At 41.0% G+C, this 25,080-nt stretch overlaps 1 protein-coding gene and 1 long non-coding RNA gene across 3 annotated transcripts; one reads left to right on the top strand and one right to left on the bottom strand.

Annotated features, from left to right (window-relative positions):
* Window positions 1–25,080, bottom strand: LOC134292942 (large ribosomal subunit protein eL6-like). 2 transcript variants are annotated; one of them, XM_062958823.1, is made up of 7 exons: window positions 24,892–25,080; window positions 23,718–23,888; window positions 17,992–18,087; window positions 14,251–14,394; window positions 14,093–14,141; window positions 7,163–7,347; window positions 1–1,779 (listed from the first exon to the last, which is right to left on the bottom strand). In XM_062958823.1, the coding sequence occupies exons 2-7, from the start codon at window positions 23,865–23,867 to the stop codon at window positions 1,627–1,629; spliced, it is 777 nt and encodes a 258-aa protein (XP_062814893.1). In that variant the 5' UTR covers window positions 23,868–23,888; window positions 24,892–25,080; the 3' UTR covers window positions 1–1,626. The 2 variants fall into 2 exon arrangements, with proteins under 2 accessions (XP_062814893.1, XP_062814894.1); XM_062958824.1 differs by lacking the exon at window positions 23,718–23,888.
* LOC134292943 (uncharacterized) lies at window positions 1,775–9,748 on the top strand. Its single transcript, XR_010000041.1, has 2 exons — window positions 1,775–6,472; window positions 8,832–9,748. It is a non-coding gene; the product is annotated as an uncharacterized LOC134292943 (long non-coding RNA).

Raw genomic sequence — 25,080 nt, 5'->3', positions numbered from 1 at the left:
TGAGTTTGTAATGTTTTTACTTTTATATAGAAAAGACACAACAAAAACCATCTACAGGTATACTGCATTGACAAGCCTTCATAATGCTCTGGAAGAATGCAAGAAAGAAAAACAGTTAACACTTTGTAACAGCTATAATGAAGAAAAGCCTAAATTAACCTAAAATTTATTCTGCTAAAGTAATGCATTTTCCAAGTGTTCTTAGTAGAAAATTTGATTCTGCTGAATGCCACTTTGGTGGCAATAGCTGAATTTCCACCATTACTGTAAAATTAAAAATTTGGAATATCTGATATGACTGATCTATTCTTGAGGAAAATTAAACCCTCAGATTTGAGGAAGTTTTATCATTTGTGAATACAACAAATTAAATAAGAAAACAGGCTCTTCAGTTGTTCCCATTAGAAATCTTTCTCAGCCTCTCAAGACTTGGGAAAACAAAATAAAAATCCTAGTAAAAGATAAATGCTTGTGATAGCATCAGTTCCAATTAAATTTGTTCCAATGTCTGCTGATTTATTCCAGATTCATTTCTGTGTATTATTTTTCTGAAAGTGTTGTGTTACTAATAGGTACCAAATAATGTATTTTTAAAAATTATTTCAGCTACATTTTTGTAATTTCCAAAAATAAGGAAGGGCTCACACTTTTGTTATGGCATTATCTTAAAACTATTTTAATTTTAAAAATTTCTTAATGAATGAGAACAATGATTAGAATCAACTTCTGGTAATGAAAAATAACTGAGCAAAAATGCTTGGAAAATAAACTGTCATTGACCAGATATTTCATATAAAAGTGAAAATATATAAATAATTCACCATTTCAGAATTCTCTTCTTTTAAACAATACTATTTCAAATTAAGAGATTTCATTGATTTTATGTAATAGTGGTGCAGTTTTCTTCTTTACTGTTCACCTGTGACAAAAAATGACATTTTTGCTTTTATAAACCAAGCCAATAGTACTTTATTTCAAAGTGAAATGGAAGTTGTGCAAATTATGTCAAAGTAAACTTTGTCCATTAATTTTTGTTTTCACTTCAGTACATTAAAGGGAAATTTTGTAATTCTCTAAAATGATGCTAGACTGCAACTTCTATCAGATCTAGGTAAAAGGGAGGGAAGCAGTCCAGAAGCTTAGTCTTCATTTACTCCATCTCTACAAATTTTTCTGAAGAACTATCATGATCAGATACTCTTTTAACAAAACTAAAATCCAGTTTCTGGTACACAGGGAACACCTTGCCAGTTCACATATCAAGTCTGTATGATTGAAATGTGAATGTGAGGGTTAACAAATTTGGTTGAAGCTTTAAATACAATGTTTTTGTTTATGGAGGTACACTGCTAAAAGTGAAACCTGGTTCCATCACCCATCAGAATGTTATGTGTTTAATTTACTGGAAGTAACATTCTGAATTCTGATCTTACCTTGCTAAGCAAATTTGGAGAATTTTAGAACCTGGGGCGAGAGTAAATGGCAAACCCTAACTTGCAGCAAGGTCAAATGAAAAATAATTAGCTATCAGGAAAAAGCTAAATAAAAACACATTTCATATCTAGATCGCTATAAAAGAAATGAGACTAAAGCAGCATTTGATGGTTCACTTGCCATGCAGGCTGTTTAGAATATCAATTTGTGAGGATACATTCCATTCGCAAGTGAAAATGTGGATCGTAGATAGCCTTGAAGTTGAGGCACCTTCTTAATGACCGGCAGGACTTGGGAGTCCACGACTTTCTGGTCTGCTTTGCGTTGCTCTGTAATCTTGTACTTCTGAGAAAACAGAACATTGTGTTATCCAAAGCCCATTGTTTGCCCATTAATCTTGTTGTTGTGGGGCTACTTGATAGGTTGCTTACCTATAACTGTGTTTAAGTGGTCCTCTGTGAGTTCACACAAATGGGTTTAACTGCACCTGCACAGGTTCCAATAGAAAGTTTTCCAAGCTCTAATTTTAAGTTTTGGTGGGAACCCTGTCCACTCCTCTCCAGGGCATAAAAAGCACCTTGGCCAGGCAGCTCCCCAAAGCTGCAAGCAGGTAGAAAATGGGAGGTTTGCATGTTAAAGGAACAGCCGGGTTTGTGTGAATTCACAGAGGATTACTCAAAGAAATACAGTTACAGATAAGCAACCTGTCCTTCTTCCTCGTGGTCTCTGTGAATACACACAAATGGACACTAGCAAGTTTAGGTGCAGGAAGGTAGAACACATATAAAACCCACTAAAGTAGTGCAAAAAACAAAACAAAAACAACTCAAGTTTATTGAGCAGAACACTTTTGATTGCTAAAGTACATAATAATCACTCATAAAAAAAGGCTAAAAGAGTCCTTATGAGAAAGAAATAACAGTACAGCTACATAGCTGTGTTGGCCAAAGGCAAACTGACTCAAAAGCCAGTTTAGTAACAGGTATACATAGTGCTAAACAATTCAAGACTGTGGTACATACTTGAAAACATGGCTCTTCCGTTGCGCTTTTGGAGAGTAACTACCTTATATTTCTTTTCCGTTGCTCCCTCTAATATCTTTCCTCTAGACTACACCACTTTCTTGACCCTGTTCGCTGTGGTTTTTTATCCTTATGTCTTTCTCACCCCGAGTTTTAACTAAATGTTCATGTAGTCCGCCTTCGTTTTTATTGTTTTCTTGATTTGTTTGAAATGGATATTATTATTTATTGTATTGTTTACTGTGTTGTGATGTGTTGTTTTTTATATGCTGTTATATTGTATTGTCCTGGGCATGGCCCCATGTAAGCCGCCCCGAGTCCCCGTTGGGGAGATGGTGGCGGGGTATAAATAAAGTTTTATTATTATTATTACTATTATTATTACATATATGTTAAAGAAAACTAATAAAAGTAACAGTTTTAAGTAAAGTGCAAACAGATTGATGGCTTCAATGACACAGATATGGCATTGTTGTGTAGTTGAAAAAAACTCTTTTCTGGGAAGAGATATGAAGGCCTTAAAGAGGAGATTGCCAGGTTCCTTCTCAACAGCATGAGGAGGAAGCCGAGGATGCCTGGGATTGAAGCTATAACAACTGAAGTTCCCCGAGAGGTGAGGAAGACAAGCAGGTACATTTGTAGGTGTGGGATTCTGATGTAGCCGGTTTGTGTGCTGCCCAAAGGATGGTGTAGAGACCTTCGGGGAGGTCATCTAGAAGATAATCCTCCAGGTGGTAAAGTGGAGGGAGGGAACATTCATGTGTAGTATCCTGCTGCCCTCTGACAAGAGAAGATGAGGGACTGGAGGGAAGGTGTGGTGGTGATCCATTATGGCAGAGTACCATGTCTGTCTGGACCAGGTCAGCACCACTAACATGCAGTTGGTGTGGTGAAGGGTGATTTGCTCAATCATTCTCAGAATGAAGGGGAGAGACGGTAAGGCATAGAAGAGGGACCTATCCATTTGAGAAGGAAGGCATCCCCAAGGCAGTCTGTTGAGGCCTCAGGTTTTTTCCTGGCTGTGAAGAGGTTCAGTTGGGCATCTATCAATGGCCAACCCCCAACAGTTGAAAACTGGGTGAAGGTGTTGGGGGTCGAGCCTCCATCATGGCAGGTCAAGCTAGAGTGGTTGAGGCAGTCTGCGAGGTTGTGTTGTTTTCCCAGGACATGTGTTACTAGAGTGTTATGTTGTAATTGATACATCAATCCCATAACTAAAGAAAGACTGCTTGCAGCCTTCTGGACCCAGTGTCTCCTTGTTTATATAATACATTGCCGTGGTGTTGTCTGTGAGGATCAGCACATGGCTGTCTTGGAGTACCAGAATGAATGCTCAAAGGACCTTGAAGATAGCCAGGAGTTCGAGGAGGTTGATGTGGTTCTCAGATTCTGTTGGAGACCACAGGGCCTGGATAGAGAGGTGCCTGCAGTGAGCTCCTCATCCAAAGTAGGAGTCTGTTGTCGAAGGCTTTCATGGTTGGAATCACAGAGTTGTTGTGTGTTTTCCAGGCTGTCTGGCCATGTTCCAGAAGCATTCTCTCCTGACTATGGTAGGCATCCTCAGAGGTTGTGAGGTATATACCTCTGAAGATGCCTGCCATAGATGTGGGTAAAATGTTGGGAGAGAATGCTTCTGGAACATGGTCATACAGCATGGAAAACACACAACAACCCTAGGATGAGTCTATCATCAGGGATTGGGTTGAAGAAGGCTTGTGGAACAGTAGCCCCATGCAGACATTGCTTTTGATCTTTCACCAAGATAGGAATTGAGGGATCAGTCTCAGGATGGTGAGATACTTTGAGTTGTGTTGTACTGAGGGATTGAAGCTGTCCACTAACCACTTCTGGAAGGGACAGATGTAAAGTCATGCATAGGGTGTGACCAAGAACTCTCTGAATAATGTCCAGAATCCACACATCGGAATAGATGTGTGTCCAAGACAGGTGAAGCAGAATAGAAGTCCTTTATATGGTAAGAAGGGACTGATGTATAATAGATGGATTGGTAAAAGTGCAGTGAGATTGGCATTTATACCAGATGAGGAGCTTGCATTATCTCAGGACCCATCAAATATGGTTCCGAGGTAGATTGGCTGTGTTTGGGCAGTTTCACTGGTGCTGGCCCTGATGATTTTTCTGCTGTGACTGAGGAATCAAGATTGGAGGCAACTTTTGGTTGTGGCGAAATAGTGGTTGTATCTCCTGCACCGATGAGGCTGCCAGCATGGTTTCTGATGGTGAGTGGAAGCTGAAGGTATTCCACACTTGGCTAGAGGTTTAAAATCTTGGTTGGACTTAAGTTTGTTCATGCCTGCACTGAAGAGTCCTAGGGCATCGAATGGGAGGTATTCTATGACCTGTTGAGAGGCTGAGAAGTCTTGAGGACCAAAGCTATATAGATATGTCATCACAATTGTATATGCAATTATCTTGCCTGCAGTATCCACTGTATGCTTCACCATCTGAGTCTCATGGTGAGCTAGCAACATTGCTTCTTGCTGGAGGGTGTTGAGAACTGCCCTGTCCTCATGCAACAGTTTAGCATGAAACGAGGTCACTTTTTCCCAGTTTTTGGTAAGCCGTCATGCAGGCTCCACAGTTTGCTATTCTGGTAAGCAGGGATGCAATGGAAAATAGCTTTCTCCCTACGGTGTCGAAACACTTGCCTTCTCTACTGGCCAGAGATATTTTGCTTGTCGGACGATTGAAACTTTTTACTACCACTGAGTTAGTAGATGGATGGTGTGCCGGTCAGTCATGTTCTTGATCTTCGATCGTTTTATCTTTTTAGATGTGGGCAGAACTGATGAGATTACTTCTAACAGATAAGAGAGAAATGACAGCAAGGGGGAGCTTCTCCTTGGACCTTCTTAAAGACAGGGCCATTGATGGTTTCAACACCTAGAATTTTAGAATAGTTGGAAGAGACCTCATGGGCAATCCAGTCCAACCCCCTGCCAAGAAGCAGGAACATCGCATTCACCTGTTTGACTTTGATGTCAAGAGCTTCAGTCATCCGTACCATCTGTTCTCCCAAGGCCCTGACGTTGTCTGTGGGCAAAGAAGGGTAGACAGCGTCATTTGGTGGAGAGAGCTCTATTCCAAACGATAATACTGAGGCCAAGTCCTCAGAGCAGGCATCATGGTCAGTTGTCAGAGGAACATGGTTCTTCTACCCCTTACTTCTGGATCCTGAAGTGTTTATATGCAGAGGCAGAGGTTGTTTTGAAGCAAATGTTTGAGCTATTGTGACAAGCCTGGATGTCTGCTGGCCACAGTTATGTTGAGAGGTTGTGGGCTGGGCTGGGAAAAGCTGCTGGCAGGCCTGTGGTGGCAATCATGGAGTGGTCACATTCAGCCTTTGTATAGCAGTGCCCAAGGACCTCTGAGGGGAGTCTTGGAGCTTACCTTCTGAGAAGGATTCAGCAACCCAATCCTGAGGCGAACATGGGGTCTGTATTGGAGTGATGGCAATGAAAGGACTGTTCTGAGAAGGTTCCCAATCCTATTCTGGATAAAGCAGACAAAATGGGCTGATATGTCTTCCCTCTTTTGGAGGACTTTTTCTTTTGGAGCTTGGCTTCAAGTCATTTTTCTGATGTGGAAGGAATAGTTCTTGTAGACATATGTCCAGTGGCTTCTCCTCTCTTGGCCTCTTTATGAGATCTCTTAAATGTGATTCTCATTGAAGATGAGGATGGCAGAGTGGCAGTTATGGAGTGTGCTGATTATATCGACATGATCGAAACCAATGTCAACGCCACTATTGAGGGTGTCAATGTTTTTTGCAGGTCACTTAGATATAGTCTCCTCCGAGCCCCAACTCCTGCCTCCTCCTCTTCCGAGAACTGTCCCTGGGCCATTCTGAGGAGGGCCGCTGGAGGGATGAAGGAGGAGGTTAAGAGCAGCAGCAGCAGTCGCCAGTGCAGGGCTCCCACCGCCAGAGCCATGGCGACTTTGGAGAACTTTTCAGCAAGGAGTCTCCGCTGCCGCCGCCCCTCTCGTATAAACAGGTGAGTGCGGAAGCCTCCTGTAGCAAAGAGGGGGAGGGGGAGCCCAGGGCTCAGCTTCTTCTCGTCAGCAAGTGCAGAGCTTCCCTATTGCTGACCAAAAACAGGCACTTGCAAGTGGTGGTGGCAGTGTTTCTCGCACCCTGCCAGAGTTTAGTTGGAGGAGGAGGAGGGAATGCCTTTGTCAGCAGCAGCACTCCCTCCTCCTAGGTCTTACTTTCAGGGGAGGTCTTATATTTGGCAATTCCCCCCAAACTTCTACTGGGTCTTATTTTATGGGGATGTCCTATTTTCAGGGAGACACGGTAGAAGCAGCACTGTAACAAAGAAGACTTCAGTTGACCAGTGAATAAGCTGACCCAGATATTTTAAGTTGATTTTTTTGAGTCAAAATTATTTTGTTGCCTATGTATATATGTAGTATATGGCTAAGCCCTATTCACTAGTCTCTCTGGAAGCCTTTTTAACTGAAGGGAAGAGTATACTATAAACTAACGGAAATATATTTATGCATACAATAAATGGAGCCTGAATACCTTAAAGGCGTCAGATCCCATTTGATCTTGGAAATTAAACAGAGTTAAATGTTGTTAGTACAGATGGAGACCACCAACCAATATCAGGTTGTTGCAGTGGAGCTTTGTCTTGTAAATGTTTATAGGTGACTGGGAGTCACATAAATACCACACATACCACTTTCTCCATATCAAAAATGTCACCCTCTTGGTTTTTCAGTTTATGCAGCCGTTTCTTCTTGAAGTAAAGATCATTGAGGTGTTTGGGAAGTTTTAACCCAGAGATGTCGATCTTGGTTGAAGTTGCAATGACAAATTTCTGATGAGCCCTACGAAGTGGAACACGGTTGATAGCAAGGGGCCCTGAAAAGAGGAAACACATTTATTCAGCCCCAGAGAAAACCACTTTTCCTTCCAAACTATTATGAACTAATTTCTATTGAAGGAAAACATTTTAATTCTTGAAACCACTCCAGAATATCATGCATTGAGTTTCAATTTAGTACTTCTTTTACCTTTTTTCTATTTATTTATTTATTTATTTATTTTTCAAACTTAGATGCCGCCACTCCCCACACAAGAACCGGCTAAAATGAACAATTTAAAAACATCTTAAAAACATCTTTAAAAACATCTTTAAAACATCCTAAAAGCACCTTTTAAAACATCAACAACAGAACTCAAAAGCCTGTCGAAACAGACGAGTCTTGCATGCCCTGCGTAAGGCCGACAAGTCCCGCAGGGCACGGACTTCAGGTGGCAAGGTGTTCCAGAGAGACGGTGCCACTGCTGAAAAGGCTCTGCGTCTAGTCGTTGTTAGACGCAAGGTCTTAAAACTGGGGACTTCCAGCAGGACTTGGTCCTCAGAACGGAGGGATCTCTGGGGTTTGTTGGGAGTGAGGCGGTCCCTCAGGTACATCGGCCCTAGACCATGTAAGGCCTTGAAGGTAAGCACCATCACTTTGAAAGTGATCCGGTGCTCAATTATATATATGAATGTATGCAAAGATACAGTGAGATCAAATATGCAATAGGCTGATATTAAATTGTGTCACTTCCATATTAGATAGTCTGGCCAAAAGGATGAAGTGATATCCAAAAATCTTCACTCTGACAAAAGTGTACACATCCAAAATGCTTTGTCAACTACAACTCCAGAAATAAAAATTGCACTGTTTCTGGATAATCCAATCCTCTCAGGCATGTTTGAAGGGATTTCCATACTAATCCATTCAGCATTTTAGCAGCATTTTGGGCAGAGTATATTAGCTTTTTGCTAATCATTCTGCTAATCTTCAAGTAGAGATAGCTGTTTCAGGATATAATTATATCTTTCCAGGTTTGTTTGAGTCATAAAAAATAACAACATTCCTAGCTACCTAATACATCTACATACTAATTAGATAAGGAATATATTGACATGAAACATGCCTTGATAGAAACATTTAACTCAAATAAACTAATCTACCTGAAATTTCATTACTCTTTTATACATATAGATTGGGAGAAAGTATGGAAAACTAAAATAAAATATTCTAGATCAATAAAAGTAACAGAAAACTGGTACAAAATGTTTTATTGCTGGTATCTCACGCCCCAGCGATTGACAAGGTTTTACAAGAATCCAAATAATAAATGTTGGAAGTGTGGAGAGGAAGTGGGAACTTTCTTCCATTCCTGGTGGGCTTATAAACCAATCAGAAAATATTGGAAAGTAATACACGAGTGCTCCCGGAGAGTACTAAAGTTGAAGTTCAAACTCAAACCAGAATATTATTTACTAAACATCGTTGATTTTGAGACAGGGAAAAATAAAGATAAAATATTTTACTATCTGACCTCTGCAGCCAGAACTCTACTAGCCCAGAAAAGGCTCGTGAAAGAAATCCTGACTTTAGACACCTGAATTATCAAAACAATGGACTTTATGGAAATGGACTCCATGACTTTTTCATTGGATGACCAGAAAACCAGATGCTGAATGGACTGGTCAACTAATAAAGATTTCCTCCAGGAAAGAAAAATTAATATACAGATAGATTAACTCAATTATAGCATAGAGCATGAGAATGTTAAGACGAAAGAGAAAACTCCCTGTGGAATGGACCGGAAGACAAATGCCCATCCCCCCCCCCAACACACCCCCTCATCCTCCTCTCTGCCCTCCTTTCCCCCTTTCATACCTTCTGTTTGTTTGCTTTCTCCCCCCTTTGCTTTCCCCACCCATCCTATCCTATCCCTGGCTGATCCCTTCCCAATCATCCTATTCATTTTTTATGAATAGAATTCGCCTAATCATTCCTCTGGGCTAAATATACCATTAGGCAAGATGGGCAAAAATAGCCAGCACAAAATTGTCAGCCAAATCCTTCAGGGACTTTGTCTGCAACTTCAGACCATGCCAACTGGTAGGTTCGACCTATTTGCCCACCGAGCATAGACCTATAGGTATGCCTCCTTAGTATTACACTCAGCACTTTAACGACTACATCAGCTGGGTAACTACCCCCTCCTTGATGACCTCAACATATTTTGCACTTTGGCCCAGATCCGTGAATTCAACTCATGTTTTTAATATCCATTTTGTATGCTGATTTTTATGACTGTTTTTATCAATATTGTTGTTTTTATTGTTGATTGATTTGTTTTATTGCATTGTTTGCTTTTATATTGTTATGTCCGGGCATGGCCCCATGTAAGCCGCCCCGAGCCCCTTCGGGGAGATGGGGCGGGGTATAAGAATAAAGTTGTTGTTGTTGTTGTTGTTATTATTATTATTATTATTATTATTATGTGTTGTCAAAGGCTTTCATGGCCGGGATCACAGGGTTGTTGTATGTCTTTCGGGCTGTGTGGCCATGTTCCAGAAGCATTCTCTCCTGACGTTTCGCCCACATCTATGGCAGGCATCCTCACAACCTCTGAGGATGCCTGCCATAGATGTGGGCGAAAAGTCAGGAGAGAATGCTTCTGGAACATGGCCACACAGCCCGAAAGACATACAACAACCCTATTATTATTATTATTACTATTATTACTATTATTACTATTATTACTATTATTATTATTATTATGGTTATGTCACCTCAAAATTTGTGCAATAAAGATTATTTAAAAATGATTCTATGAATACTGGCAGAGTTTGGGGAGGATTTATGCACAATTCTGGGAACTGAAGTTCACCCACCTAGAATCCTAGAATCGTAGAGTTGGAAGAGACCTCATGGGCCACCCAGTCCAAATCCATTCTTTTTATTCTTATTATTCTTATTCTTATTCTTATTATTATGACACAGCAAACAAGATCGATATGCTGGATTTCGTATCACAAAACCACAAGTCAAACACTTCCCAAGTGTCTAGGACTGTGTGATGTATTTTCGGATGATGCTGCAGATCCCAGCAGGGTGGCCTTTTGCAGTTGGCAGATGGTGATTTTGTCAATGTCTATTGTTTCCAAATGCCGGCTGAGATCTTTTGGCACGGCACCCAGTGTGCCGATCACCACCGGGACCACCTGCACTGGTTTCTGCCAGAGTCTTTGCAGTTCAATCTTGAGGTCCTGAGAGCGGCTGAGTTTTTCCTGTTGTTTTTCGTCAATGCGACTGTCACCTGGGATGGCAACATCAATGACCCAACCCTTGTTCTTTTCCACAACTGTGATGTCTGGTGTGTTGTGTTCCATAACTTTGTCAGTCTGGATTCGGAAGTCCCACAGTATTTTTCCAATACTTTTGCATTATTGTTATTATTATTATTATTCTGCCAAGAAGCAGGAAATCTCGTTGAAAGCACCCCCGAGAGATGGCCACCCAGCCTCTGCTTCAAGGCCTCCCAAGAAGGAGCCTCTCTCCACCACACTCCCCTGGGGCAGAGAGAGAGTTCCTGCTCTTTCAGCCGCTCCTCATGGGGATTCTTGTTCTCCAGACCCTTGATCACTTGAGCCTCCCTCATCCTCTGGACGCTTTCCAGCTTAGAGTCACCCTCTCCCTTCAATTGCAGTGCCCAGAATGGGGCACAGTGGGATTCCAGGTCAAGTGGCCTGGCCAAGGAGGAATAGACTTCCCTGGACCTAGACGCTATTCCCCTCTTGATGCAGGACAGAATCCCGTTGGCTTTCTTAGCCGCCGCACCACATTCCTGGCTCATGTTCCCCTTCCTCCCCACGAGGACTCCAAGGTCTTTTTCGCACACACTGCTGTCAAGCCAGGCATCGCCCCCCATTCTGTGTCTTTGATTTCCATTTTTTCTGCCGAAGTGAAGTATCCTGCATTTGTCCCTGTTGAACTTCATTTTGTGAGTTTCGGCCAATCATCTCTCTAGTCTGTCAAGATCGTTTTGGATTCTGCTCCTGTCTTCTGGAGTGTTGGCTCTCCCTCCCAGTTTGGTCCCCTCTGCAAACTGGATGATCGTGCCTTCTGACCCTTCGTCTAAGTCCTTAATCAAGATCCTGAACAGAACCGGGCCCATAACCCTGCGGATGGCACTCCACTCGTCACTTCTTTCCATGATGAAGACGACGCATGGGTGAGAATCGCCCTTTGGGTTCGTTCGCTTAGCCAATGACAGATCCACCTCACCGTAGTTTTGTCTAGCCCACATTTTACTAGTTTCCTTGCCAGAAGGTCGTGGGGGACTTTGTCGAAGGCCTTACTGAAATCCAGGTCGGCTACATCCACAGCATTCCCTGTATTGACCCAACTTGTACAAAAAAAAAATGACTACTAAAAAAATTGACTACAAATAAAGATAGAATTGCTGCCTAGAGAAACAGCTGTGGCTCTGGGTGGGAGGCAGACTGTGCTGAATACTACAAAACGTTGGATGAGCAAAGGTTAGATAAGCGATACTCTACTGTACTTTTTGAGAAGATGAGATTGGGTAAGTAAAAAAATTCCTACTTTTGAAAGAACAAAAAGCCAAGGACACAAGTAACCATCAACCAGTCAGACTGATATCAATAATGTTTCCAAAAGAGGCCATTAAGAGGTCAGTCTGCATCTACTTAGAAAAAAAAATACAGTGTTTACCTTTTAAATTAGGGAATGACTGTGGATTGATTTCAGAAAGGTTTTAGATATTGTTGATGTGAAGCTGATGAGCTATAGGTTAGACCAGCAGTTCTCAAATGGTGATCCTTAGAGCTCCCCCCTCCCTGATATGAAGCTCACGGCCTAGGGAGTACCACACTGACATGGGCCCCAAAACTACCATGCATTATGGGAAGAGGCTCAAATGCTCCCACAAACCTACAAACCCTCCCCGAAACATGCGGCTCAGGAGTCCCAACGCCGCTGCAATGTTCCAGATGGATCTGGAACAAAATTGGCACACAAAATTGGGGTGAACTGATCTTGACATTTGGGAGTTATTGTTGTTGGGATTTACAGTTTACCTCAGAACCCTGCCAATGATTGATCTGGACCAATAGTGGTGGGGTTTGGAGGGAACTAGCCAGAGAGCACTGAACCCAGCTGACAATGGGTCTGAATGGGGAAGAACTGGATGGTAGAACTGGGTCTTGGCACACAGGCCCAACATGGACAAGTATGCCTACAGGCCTTGGGATCTGGAAGCTGTTGTTCACCAGCATCCAGAGAGCACTGGATTTGGGGGTGATTCCTCTTGACATATGGGAGTTGTAGTTCACTTCCATCAAGTGAGCACTGAACCCAGCTGACCACAGAGCTGGACCAAACTTGGCACACAGGCCCAACATGGCCAACTGTGAATACTGGCAGGGTTTGGGGTGGAGAGACCCACAATTTGTGGAACTGTAGTTCACCCACATCCTTATGCATTTTCTAATGGACGCACTCATTAAAAAAACAAAAGCAAAGACTGGCTTTTTTCTAATGAATAGAATTAAAATTACCAAACTGATATTACCTAATACCCAAAAGCAAACAATGCCTTTTTCAAATAACCGCAGGTATCACTGGGTCCCTGGAGCCCCTGGTGGCGTGGTGGATTAAAGCCTCATGACTTGAAGGTTGGGTTGCTGACCTGAAGGCTGCCAGGTTCAAATCCCACCCGGATGAGCTCCTTCTATCAGCTCCAGCTCTACGCAGGGAAGCCTCCCACAAGGATTGTAAAAACATCAAAACATCTGGGCATACCCTGGACAACGTCCTTGCAGACGGCCAATTCTCTCACACCAGGAGCGATTCAAGTTGCTCCTGACACAAAAAAACAGGTCCCCACATTTTAAAAAAGGTAAAGGTTTTCCCCTGATGTTAAGTCCAGTCGTGTCTGACTGGGGGTTGGTGCTCATCTCCATTTCTAAGCCCAAGAGCCAGCGTTGTCCATAGACATCTCCAAGGTCATGTGGCCACAGGCATGACTGCATGGAGTGCCGTTACCTTCCCGCCGGAGCAGTACCTATTGATCTACTCACACTGGCATGTTTTCGAACTGCTAGGTTGGCAGGAGCTGGGGCTAACAGTGGGCGCTCATTCTGCTCCCGGGATTTGAACTTGGGACCTTTCAGTCTGCAAGTTCAGCAGCTCAGTGCTTTAACACACTGTGTCACTGTGGCTTCTGTCTCCAAGTTAGAATAGTAAAAGAGTCAGTATTTGTGGGTATGTATGTATGGACATAGTAATGTATTCTTCTGACTGGGGCTCACACTTTCACAGGCCACTGCAACCCCCACAAATGAAGGATGGGGAAAAAACATCCCCCCACCCCCCCCCCCCCCCAATAGTGAACTTTATGTCCTGATGGGGTTTGGGGAAGGATGGACCATAGATGATGGGATTTGCAGCACTTTCAACCTCATCCAGAAACTACTACTAACCCTATCAACCATGGATCTGCACCAATTTCTAATAGGTCCATTTATATTTAATTTTTTAATTTATTTTAGAATAGTTCAATACATTTGTTATACAGCTGACACATAATATTCAATACAATATACAATACATCTCATAAAACTTTTTGTGTCCATTTATAACATACAAATACAAACTATGACTTTTTCTAATAACCTGAGCATTGCTGGGTACCCAAGGTAGTATAGAATAAAATAAATAAAATGGTAAATTTGTGAAACTTAATGAGGTTGATAGGAATCATAGGAAATAAATGATGCAAGACAGCCTACCTGTTATCAGCAACAAACCACTTCCAAGCTGCTTCAGGAAGACAGCTCGCTAGAAAAACAATGCCAAACAAGTTTTAAAATATAAATAGAAAGAGAGTGAAAATGAAGAAATCTGCTGCTCAAAGACTAAACAACATCATACAGAAAGTTCCCCTTACCTTGCCTCGATGGCGACCAGTAAGAAGGATTAGGACAGTTCCTGGAGTAATAGAAATGCGGAGATTCCTCTTGTGTTGGGCAGATTTCTTTTTGCCATGACTCAGGACTTTACGGGGAACATCTTCTGCTGGGTAATATCTTGGCTATAAGCACAAAAATACAGTAGAGTCTCACTTATCCAACACTCGCTTATCCAACGTTCTGGATTATCCAACACATTTTTGTAGTCCATGTTTTCAATACATCGTGATATTTTGGTGCTAAATTAGTAAATACAGTAATTACTACATAGCATTACTGAGTATTGAACTACTTTTTCTGTCAAATTTGTTGTATAACATGATGTTTTGGTGCTTAATTTGTAAAATCATAACCTAATTTGATGTTTAATAGGCTTTTCCTTAATCCCTCCTTATTATCCAACATATTCGGTTATCCAACATTCTGCCGGCCCGTTTATGTTGGATAAGTGAGACTCTACTGTAAATGTAACATGATCTTAAATTTGTTTTTCCCATTTTCTGTACTTAGGAATTTCAAGAGCTGAGCTCCCACTTTAGTATATGAAATAAACATTGGATTATGTCAACCTATTTAAATTATCTCAAACATGCATGCAAACACAAACAAACATAGGCATAAATCAGAAACATTTGCACAATATAGGAAATATTCATACACAGTAAAAATTAAAAAATCTCGATAAAGCTACTCTGCACAAGTCATACTTGACATTACTTAAATTAATTTTCAATCATAACATTCTGAGCTAACTTTCATAGTCACCAGTACTCCAATCTAACATATAGTGTTCCCTCACTTGTCGCGGGGGTTGCGTTCCAGGACCACCCGCAATAAGTGAAAATCCATGAAGCAGGGATATGCTATATTTATTCTCTGTGTGGAGGAGAGCAAACCACGGAACACTTACTACAAGGCAGTCTGTACTTTATTTTAGCAGTTGCAATATTCAGTCCGCCGGCAGAGAAGAAGAAGGGAAGCTAAACCACCCTTTTTTATTTCCAACCCTTCCCTACTCCCCCCCTTTATTTCTCCCCCCCCCTTCCAAAACCCTTTGCACACCACAAAAACCCGCAAAACAGCAAAAATGCTGCGATTAATGTGTACGTTAATATTAATCGAAAACCCGCAAAACAGTGAGGGAGCGAAATGTGAATTGTGAAGTACTGAGGGAACACTACAAATGTCATTATATCATGGTGGAAGCTTGAAAAGATTTACCATGGATACCAATTTATCTTTAACAAAAGTGACACACACCGGCAACGAAGGTCCGCATAGTGAAAGCAATGGTCTTCCCCATAGTAACCTATGGACCATAAGGAAGGCTGACTGAGCGAGGGAAGGAAGAGAGGCGCTTTTGAACCCTGGTGTCGGAGGAAAATCCTGAGCGTGCCTTGGACCTTGGCAAGGAGATCCCCCCAGTCCATCCTCCGGGAAATAATGCCCAATGGCTGCTCACTGGAGGGAAGGATACGAGAGGAAAAGATCCAGGACTTTGGCCACATTCTAAATAGGGAAAAGTGTTTAAATTGAGAGAAGTTCTAGTCCCACACTAGGCTGCTCTGGTCAGATCTCACCTGGAACACAGTAGGGAATTCTAGTCACCAAAATTCAAGATATGTACAGTAGAGTCTCGCTTATCCAACATAAACAGGCCGGCAGAACGTTGGATAAGCGAATATGTTGGATAATATGGAGAGATTAAGAAAAAACCTATTAAACATCAAATTAGGTTGTGATTTTATAAATTAAGCACCAAAACATCATGTTATACAACAAATTTGACAGAAAAAGCAGTTCAATACGCAGTAATGTTATGTTGCAATTACTGTATTTACAAATTTAGCACCAAAATATCATGATATATTGAAAACATTGACTACAAAAATGCATTGGATAATCCAGAACGTTGGATAAGTGAGTCTTGGATAAGTGAGACTCTACTGTATATTAAAAAACTGGAATGCAATCCAAAGAATGAACAAAATTGTAAAGCATCTAAAACCAATGGCAATCAGTTTAGATAATTTCTGGAGGACAGGACGAGTTCCAGAAGAAAAGTTTAGGAAGTTGACTCTGTTTAGCCTGAAGAAGTGATGACATATAACTATATTTAAACATTTGAAAGGGTGTCATTTGAAAGGGGCCGGGCTGTGGCGCAGCTGTTGAGCAGCTGCCTTAAATCACTCTGACCACGAGGTCATGAGTTCGAGGCCAGCCCGTGGCGGGGTGAGCACCCGTCAATTAAAAATAAAAAATAGCCCCTGCTCGTTGCTGACCTAGCAACCCGAAAGATAGTTGCATCTATCAAGTAGGAGATAAGGTACCACTTATAAAGTGGGGAGGCAAGATTAACTAATTTACGACCTGGAATGAGGAAGTGCCGTCAGTGTGGATGATGAAGCAGCTGCTCCCCCCTGTGGCCAGAATCGAACATCCCCTCAGGAGAAGGTTAACTTGCCTCTGCGTGTGTCTCTCAGTCTCTGTTTGATGTGTTTATGGGCATTGAATGTTTGCCCTATGTGTGTTATAATGTGATCCGCCCTGAGTCCCCTTCGGGGTGAGAAAGAAGGGCGGAATATAAATACTGTAAATAAATAATATTCCAGATGGAGGCAGGTTATTTTCTGCTGCCCCAGAGACAGAAACATAGAATAATGGATTATAATATAATATAATAACTTTATTTTTATATCCCACTCCCATCTCCCCAGAGGGGACTCAGGGCGGCTCACGTGGGGACAAGCCCAGATCCAGTCTCTCTCTCAAAAAGATTCCATTAAGAACTTATGAAGAACTTACTGATAGTCAGAGTTGTCCAATGAAATATGCCGCTCTCTGGGATTGTGTTGAAGTCTACTTTGTAATTGTTAAGGAGTGCTTTAATTGTGTATTACTGCAAAGTAGAATGAAGTTAGACTGGATGGCATTGTGATCTCTTCCGACTCTTTAAGTTCCTTCAAATGGGGTTGTATGTTTTCCGGGCTGTCTGGCCATGTTCTAGAAGTATTCTCTTCTGACGTTTCGCCCACATCTATGGCAGGCATCCACAGATGCCTCCTCATATGCCTCACAACCTCTGAGGATGCCTGCCATAGAAACGTCAGGAGAGAATTCTTCTGGAACATGGCCAGACAGCCCGGAAAACACACAACAACCCTGTAATCCTGGCCATGAAAGCCCATGACAACGCATTCCTTCAAATGAATGGTACTCTCCAATAATTTCAAACTACTAAACCTAGCCCTGCCATCTGGGACTGCAAGAAACAAATTTGCATGCTTCTTGCCGATTGCCAAATTTTTCTTTGCTAAATTCCTTCATTGACAAATTCCTTTTAAGTTTTGGCTCTCCATCTCTTTTTGCATCCTAATTTCCATTCTCTGAATTGCTTGAAATAGTTTATTTCCTTAAAATTAGATGTCCACAGCTGAATGAAAGACTTCAGATAAGGTATAACTAATACAAATTCAGTATTAGTGTAAAATAAACAAGCATATTTAATATGATCTGTACTCTCATTGACTGTGCTACAAGTTGCCTCAGTCTCTCACCTTCCACCCAATAGATATGGGGAATTGAATACCTTCCTTTTCTCATGAAAAGAACAAGGCAAAGCTTATGGGGTAACAATGGATATTGATCATATCTCAATGTGCAATAAACTTAGCCATTACCTTCTGCCTATAAACTTATTTTAGGGGACATTGTCTTACCGTTTTGCAAAGTTTGGCTTCTCTGCGTCCCCCATTCTTATCACCCTCAAGAGGCATTATGATAATAGGTGGATTTTTTTCTTTTTTCTTCTCAATCTGCAGAAAAAAACAAAACCAATTATGTCCCTTGCCAACTATTTATCTTACAATATATGAAAACAAAAGTTCAGCAACGCTGGATTAGGGATTGAAGCTTCTTCTTTTTTTTGTATGATGTCAGCTATCCACAGAGTGACAATTTCATTATTTTCCAGCCTTCCCTTTAAAGCTACCCTCACCAACTGTATTTACAAACATTATGTTAGCCAACAATACCCATTTTTGCCCAAGCTGATGATGTGGACAGGATCCTAAAGAGATGTGTTCTAAAGCAGCCAGAAGGCTGCTAGGAATTGTGAGAGTTGAAAACACCTTGAGGGCCAAAGTTTGCCTATGCCTGATCTAGAGCCTTGCCTTTTCTAGCTTATTAAAACAGGCTAATGAAAGTGATTAAGACTTCTTTGCATCAAGGATATGTGGTAAGACAAAAAACCCTCTCTTGATCACACAGTATTTAACAACTATCAACCACTTTCCAACTTTCCCTTGTAAGTAAGTTAGTGAACATGTGGTGGCTTCTAAGCCCCAGGGGTTCCTGGATGGGGGAGCCATTTCAGATCTAGTATGAAGCAGAGACAACTTTGATGAATGCCCTATGCAAAGAACTGGAATGGGGAAGTCCCTGCTGGTTCCCCTGGAATGCTTGGTAGTGATGGGCACAGTAATATTTTCGTCTATTTCATTGATCTGTTTGTTTAGTATCATTCATTTAGATGCGCTGAATGAAGGATGCCATTTTCAGATGAAACAAAAGGCAACCTGAGTGAGAAGCAAGCATGCTTGCTTTCATTTTCCTTACATTTCTGCTGCGTAACAATACGCAGGTACTATGGGTGTTGATAATAATATTAATAACAATAGTTACTCTGGGGACCTAAGCTGGGTTTGAGAGAGGTCTGCTTCCACATGACAGCTGATGTGTGCCAATGGGTGTTAAAAATATTAATATTAATAACAATGGTTACTATGGGGCCTAAGCTGGGTCTGACAGAGGGCTACAATGGTCCAAAATTTTTTGGGAGGTTTTCATAAGTGAGACAAAAATTCTATTTGCATAGGTGTCCCATTTTCAGAAATGGGGACAAATACAAAACTGATACAAAATGGATGAAACTAAACAAAACAAACAGTGATTCCATACAAATGCATACCACTTGAGCTTGGCAACTTTTCTTGTCATTGGCTATGGTATCCTTCTGGGCTATCTTGCTGGGATGGAATTTGGAGGCACTGTTCTTCCATTCTTCTGACATTGGGCATTTATTTATTGTGTTGGAAGCAAATTGGAGGTACAGATAATGTATTTTAATAAAACACAAAGTTAAAAGCTTAACATTTTACTAGATTTCTTTTGACCAGAAGATGGCCACTTAGAGGGCATCTGGTGTTACTGTGAGAAGATACATGTGGCAGGGCTCAGGTTTTTTGTGTGTGTGTAAGGAGCAACTTGAGAAACTGTAAGTCACTCAGGTTGCATTGTAGTAGGTGGTCTGTGGGCATTTATGAACTGATAGGGAATGGGCTTCTGTGATCAGAATGATTGGTTTTTTTGGAAAGGGGCATAATTTTAATGCATTTAATATTTAATGGCTTAAATATTTAATTGCTTTAGTGCGTGTATATTGTATTCATATTGTTTTATAATTACAGCACTCCATGCAGTCATACCAGTGGCCACATGACCTTGGAGGTGTCTATGGACAATGCTGGGTCTTTGGCTTAGAAATGGAGATCAGCATCAACCCCCAGAGTCGGACATGACTGGACTTAACGTCAGGGGAAAACCTTTCTATCTATATATATAAAAGAGTGATGGCATCACGGCAATTCACAAAACAACAAAAGTACAGGCCCCCCAACCTCAAAATTTGACAACACAACCCATCATCCACGCCTCAAGGTTGATACAACAAAAAGAAAAGAAAAATAAAGTCCTAATTAGAGGGAGAGCAATAATTTTTTTTATCCAATTGCTGCCAGTTTAGAGGGCTAAGCTCTGCCCACTTGGTTGCCTAGCAACCAAGGGACAGCCAGGTTTCAGTTAGGGGACAGGCAGATTTAGGCCTCACTTAGGCTTCTTCCACAGATTATCTAATTTGCACTGGATTATATGGCAGTGTAGACTCAAGGCCCTTCCACACAGTTATATAACCCATTTATAATCTTATATTATCTGCTTTGCACTGGATTATCTTGAGTCCACACTGCCATATAATCCACTTCAGTGTGCATTTTATACAGCTGTGAAGAAGGGGCCTCATATAATCCAGTTCTGAGCAGATAATATAAGATGAGAAATATACAGCAGAGTCTCACTTATCCAACGTAAACAGGCCGGCAGGATAAGTGAATATGTTGGATAATAAGAAGGGATTCAGGAAAAGCCAATTAAACATCAAATTAGGTAATCGTTATACAAATTAAGCACCAAAACATCATATTATACAACAAATTTGACAGAAAAAGTAGTTCCATGCACAGTAATGCTAAGTACTATTTACAGTAGAGTCTCACTTATCCAACACTCGCTTATCCAACATTCTGGATTATCCAACGCATTTTTGTAGTCAATGCTTTCAATATATCGTGATATTTTGGTGCTAAATTCATAAATACAGTAATTACTATATAGCATTACTGTGTAATGAACTACTTTTTCTGGCAAATTTGTTGTCTAACATGATGTTTTGGTGCTTAATTTGTAAAATCATAACTTAATTTGATGTTTAATAGGGTTATCCTTAATTCCTCATTATCCAACATATTCGCTTATCCAACGTTCTGCCGGCCCATTTATGTTGGATAAGTGAGACTCTACTGTACTGTATTTACAAATTTACCACTAAAATATCACAATGAATTTAAAACACTGACTACAAAAACATTGATTATGAAAAGGCAGACTGCGTTGGATAATCCAGAACATTGTATAAGCAAATGTTGGATAAGTGAGATTCTTCTTTAATATGAAATAATTACTGGGATAGAATAATGCAGAACAATATAATCTCTAAAACCAGGACAGTAAATAAACAGGGGAATTCCACACAGGAAACAATCGGGGCCAGCTAACACCTCCCAACAAAGTATTCCCATCATCAAAGTCTGGCAAATCCTGTTTTCTCAGGGCCACAGACAGTAGAAGCACATAAAATATCGCAAACAACACCACTCTGAAAACAAGGGAATTCCAGACAGGAAACAATCAGGGCCAGCTAACACCTCCCAACAAACTATTCCCATCATCAAAGTCTGGAAAATCCCCTGTTTTCTCAGGGCCACAGACAGTAGAAGCACATAAAATATCGCAAACAACACCACTCTGAAAACAAGGGAATTCCAGACAGGAAACAATCAGGGCCAGCTAACACCTCCCAACAAAAAATTCACTCAGGGAGGAAACAGCCAGGCTTTAAAGCTGCAAGGCCATTACATCCTAATCATTTTTCCTAATTGCAGCATTCATACTTGCCTCCAACAAACAAAAAAAACCAATCTGAAATATTGTATATTCACAACCTTTAGGAAATAATATCCCCTGATGGCGCAGCGTGTTAAAGCGCTGAGCTGCTGAACTTTTGGACCGAAAGGCCACAGGTTTGAATTGGGGGAGCGGAGAGAGCCCCCACTGTTAGCCCCAGCTTCTGCCAACCCAGAAGTTCAAAAACATGCAAATGTGAGTGCATCAATAGGTACTGCTCCAGCGGGAAGGTAACGCCGGTCCATGTAGTCATCCCACATGACCTTGGAGGAGTCTACGGACAACGCCGGCTCTTCGGCTTAGAAATGGAGATGAGCACCAACCCCCAGAATCAGACACGACTGGACTTAACGTCAGGGGAAAACGTTTACCCTTTACCTTAACTACCACCAATTCCTCAATACTTTATTTCCCAGACCACCAGACTTCACCACAGCAACGCGTGGCCGGGTACAGCTAGTCTATATATATAAAAGGGTAATGAAATTTCGGCCTAGGACAAAACAACCAAACTACACATCCCAGAAACACTAAACTTGGCAGCACAATCCCTCATCCATGCCTCTACGTTCATACCACAAAAAGAAAAGAAAAATAAAGTCCTCATTAGAGGGAGAGGAATAATTGTTTTTATCCAATTGCTGCCAGTTACAAGGCTAAGTTCCACCCACTTGGTCTCCTAGCAACCTACTCAGCCCAGGGACAGGCACAGTTAGGCCTCACTTAAGTCTCTTCTACAGATTATCTAATTTGCACTGGATTATATGGCAGTGTAGACTCAAGGCCCTTCCACACAGGCTATATAACCCATTTATAATCTTACATTATCTGCTTTGCACTGGATTATCTTGACCCCACACTGCCATATAATCCACTTCAGTGGGCATTTTATACAGTGTGAAGAAGGGGCCTCATATAATCCAGTTCTAAGCAGATAATGTAAGATTATAAATATACAGTAGAGTCTCAGTTATTCAACATAAACGGGCCAGCAGAACGTTGGACAAGTGAATATGTTGGATAATAAGAAAAGCCGATTAAACATCAATTTAGGTAATGATTATACAAATTAAGCACCAAACATCATGTTATACAACAAATTGGACAGAAAAAGTAGTTCCATGCTCAGTAATGCTATATAGTAATTACTGTATTTACAAATTTAGCACCAAAATATCACAATGAATTTAAAACACTGACTACAAAAACATTGATTATGAAAAGGCAGACTGCGCTGGATAATCCAGAACACTGGATAAGCAAATGTTGGATAAGTGAGATTCTACTTTAATATGAAATAATTACTGGGATAGAATAATGCAGAACAATATAATCTCTAAAACCAGGACAGTAAATAAAGAGCAATACTCTGTAAGCAGTGATATTGGAAATTCCACAAAGTAAACTATCAGTGCCAGCTAACACCACCCAAAAAAGGATTCTTCCAGAAAGAAAGCTGAGAAGGGAGTGAAGCAGTGTGTATTACCAAAGTCAGTATTATTACTATCATTACTATTATTATTATTATTATTGTGTTGCGGTCAACCATGAAAATGAATACAATCTGGCTCCAAGTATTCAAAAACACTGCTGAGCTGCTGAACTTCTAGACCGAAAGGCAGCAGGTTTGAATTGGGGGAGTGGAGAGAGCCCCCACTGTTAGCCCCAGCTTCTGCCAACCCAGAAGTTCAAAAGCATGCAAATGTGAGTGCGTCAATAGGTACTGCTCCGGCGGGAAGGTAACGCCGCTCCATGCAGTCATGCCGGCCACATGACCTTGGAGGTGTCTACGGACAACGCCGGCTCTTCGGCTTAGAAATGGAGATGAGCACCAACCCCCAGAGTCAGACACGACTGGACTTAATGTCTGGGGAAAACCTTGACCCTTGACCTTAACTACCACCAATTCCTTTCCCATACCACCAGACTTCGCCACAGCAACCCGTGGCCGGGCACAGCTAGTACCTTATATTTACTGTTAACTCCCTTAATGACAGGGAATAGAAGTACTGTAAAAAAATATTTTAATATCCAAGAAAATATTTTCAGTTGCTAGCCACTGTCAGAAAAGTTGGCAGTGCCCTTTAAATTACATTTACATTGTGTTATCTATGTCATTTCATCTACTGAGAATTTAGTCTAATACCTTTGTTTTTGGAGACCTGTACTTGCGCTCATACATTGCCTTATGGGCATACATAGCTGACTGGGAATATTTCCCAATTCCTTGGGCCAGCATCTGGTTGCGACTGGTGTAGATCATCTGAATCTTCTTTGTCTTCCTTTTGTTCTCCATCTAGTATACTGAGCAATTTAGCTTAAGGAACAAAAGAAAACATTAATAAAAAAGAGGAAAACATAGCTACATTAAGCAACCAATTTCTAATGCAACTTTATAGTTGACAACATTAGACTTGGATATGGGTATATGTACCTATATCGAATTCAGCTAGATTCTGTGCATGCTGATTCAGAAGTAAGGCTTGGGCATTTTAAAATATTTTATCTTCAAAGGAGCATGGCTACCAAATTTGGTCTCTCAATTGATATAATCAGTCTCACTCTGATAGGGAATTTATTAAATTAAGATGAAAACATAATTTCAAACAGGCATTTTGAATGCATGCTGATATAAAAATTATTCACAATGATTTTGTAAATTGTAAAAATGAGGAATGAGACACCTAACAAAGTTCATTTTTTGTTGAAATCTATCATGGGGAGTTAGTCACACACACAGAAAAAACTCCATTCTTTAGCTTAGGTCTTCATGCTTTCCCAAAGTTAAAAACAATTCAAATACACTTTTCATAGCTATGAAATAGAACTTCCAGTATCCTTATGAAGTAAATAAGTGTGGCTTTGTGTTCCAGCATTGGACACTGGAAGACCAAGATCTAAATCCTCTCTGGCTGAACCTGGGCAAATCAGCCTCCAGAACTCAGAGGAAGGCAATGACAACCCTAAAAGAATATGAAAAAAATATTGCCAAGAAACCCTGGATAGAATCACGATAAATAGGAAACAGCTTAGAAGCACATAACGGTATTGCTAGACAACAGCCCCGAGTTTATAGATACACACGTATACAGAGTAGGGTCACATTTTATCATGGGAAACTAAAAAACTGAAAGCTCATGGCATTTAAAAGGCAATGCAACGTCATTTTTGGATCATGAAAACCCACAAATAATGAAAATGCTGTGCAGGTTCCAGAACAGGAGTATTTGGTAGAAAAACTGATATAATCGTGCACAATGTTTTGTCTTCCAAAACAAGATCGAAGGCAACTGATGCATCCGTTATGTGACTACTCTTACCGTGTATTGGATCCTCCGTTTGCCTATCAAAATAAGCTTAAAAAGTTTCAATAGATAACTTGTGATCAATATGACACTATTAATCCACAAGCGTCCATTAAATGCGAAGGATGGCTCCGGATTCTAAGTAGCCAAGGAGCACGCGGCCACTTTTTCAGACTGAGAAGAGGAAAGAAAATATCCGGGAAT

The sequence above is a fragment of the Anolis carolinensis genome, chromosome Y (assembly GCF_035594765.1).
Source record: "Anolis carolinensis isolate JA03-04 chromosome Y, rAnoCar3.1.pri, whole genome shotgun sequence".
Lineage (NCBI taxonomy): Eukaryota > Metazoa > Chordata > Lepidosauria > Squamata > Dactyloidae > Anolis > Anolis carolinensis.
Note: the sequence above shows the minus strand (reverse complement) of the source record. Positions and strands in the feature narration are given on the sequence as shown.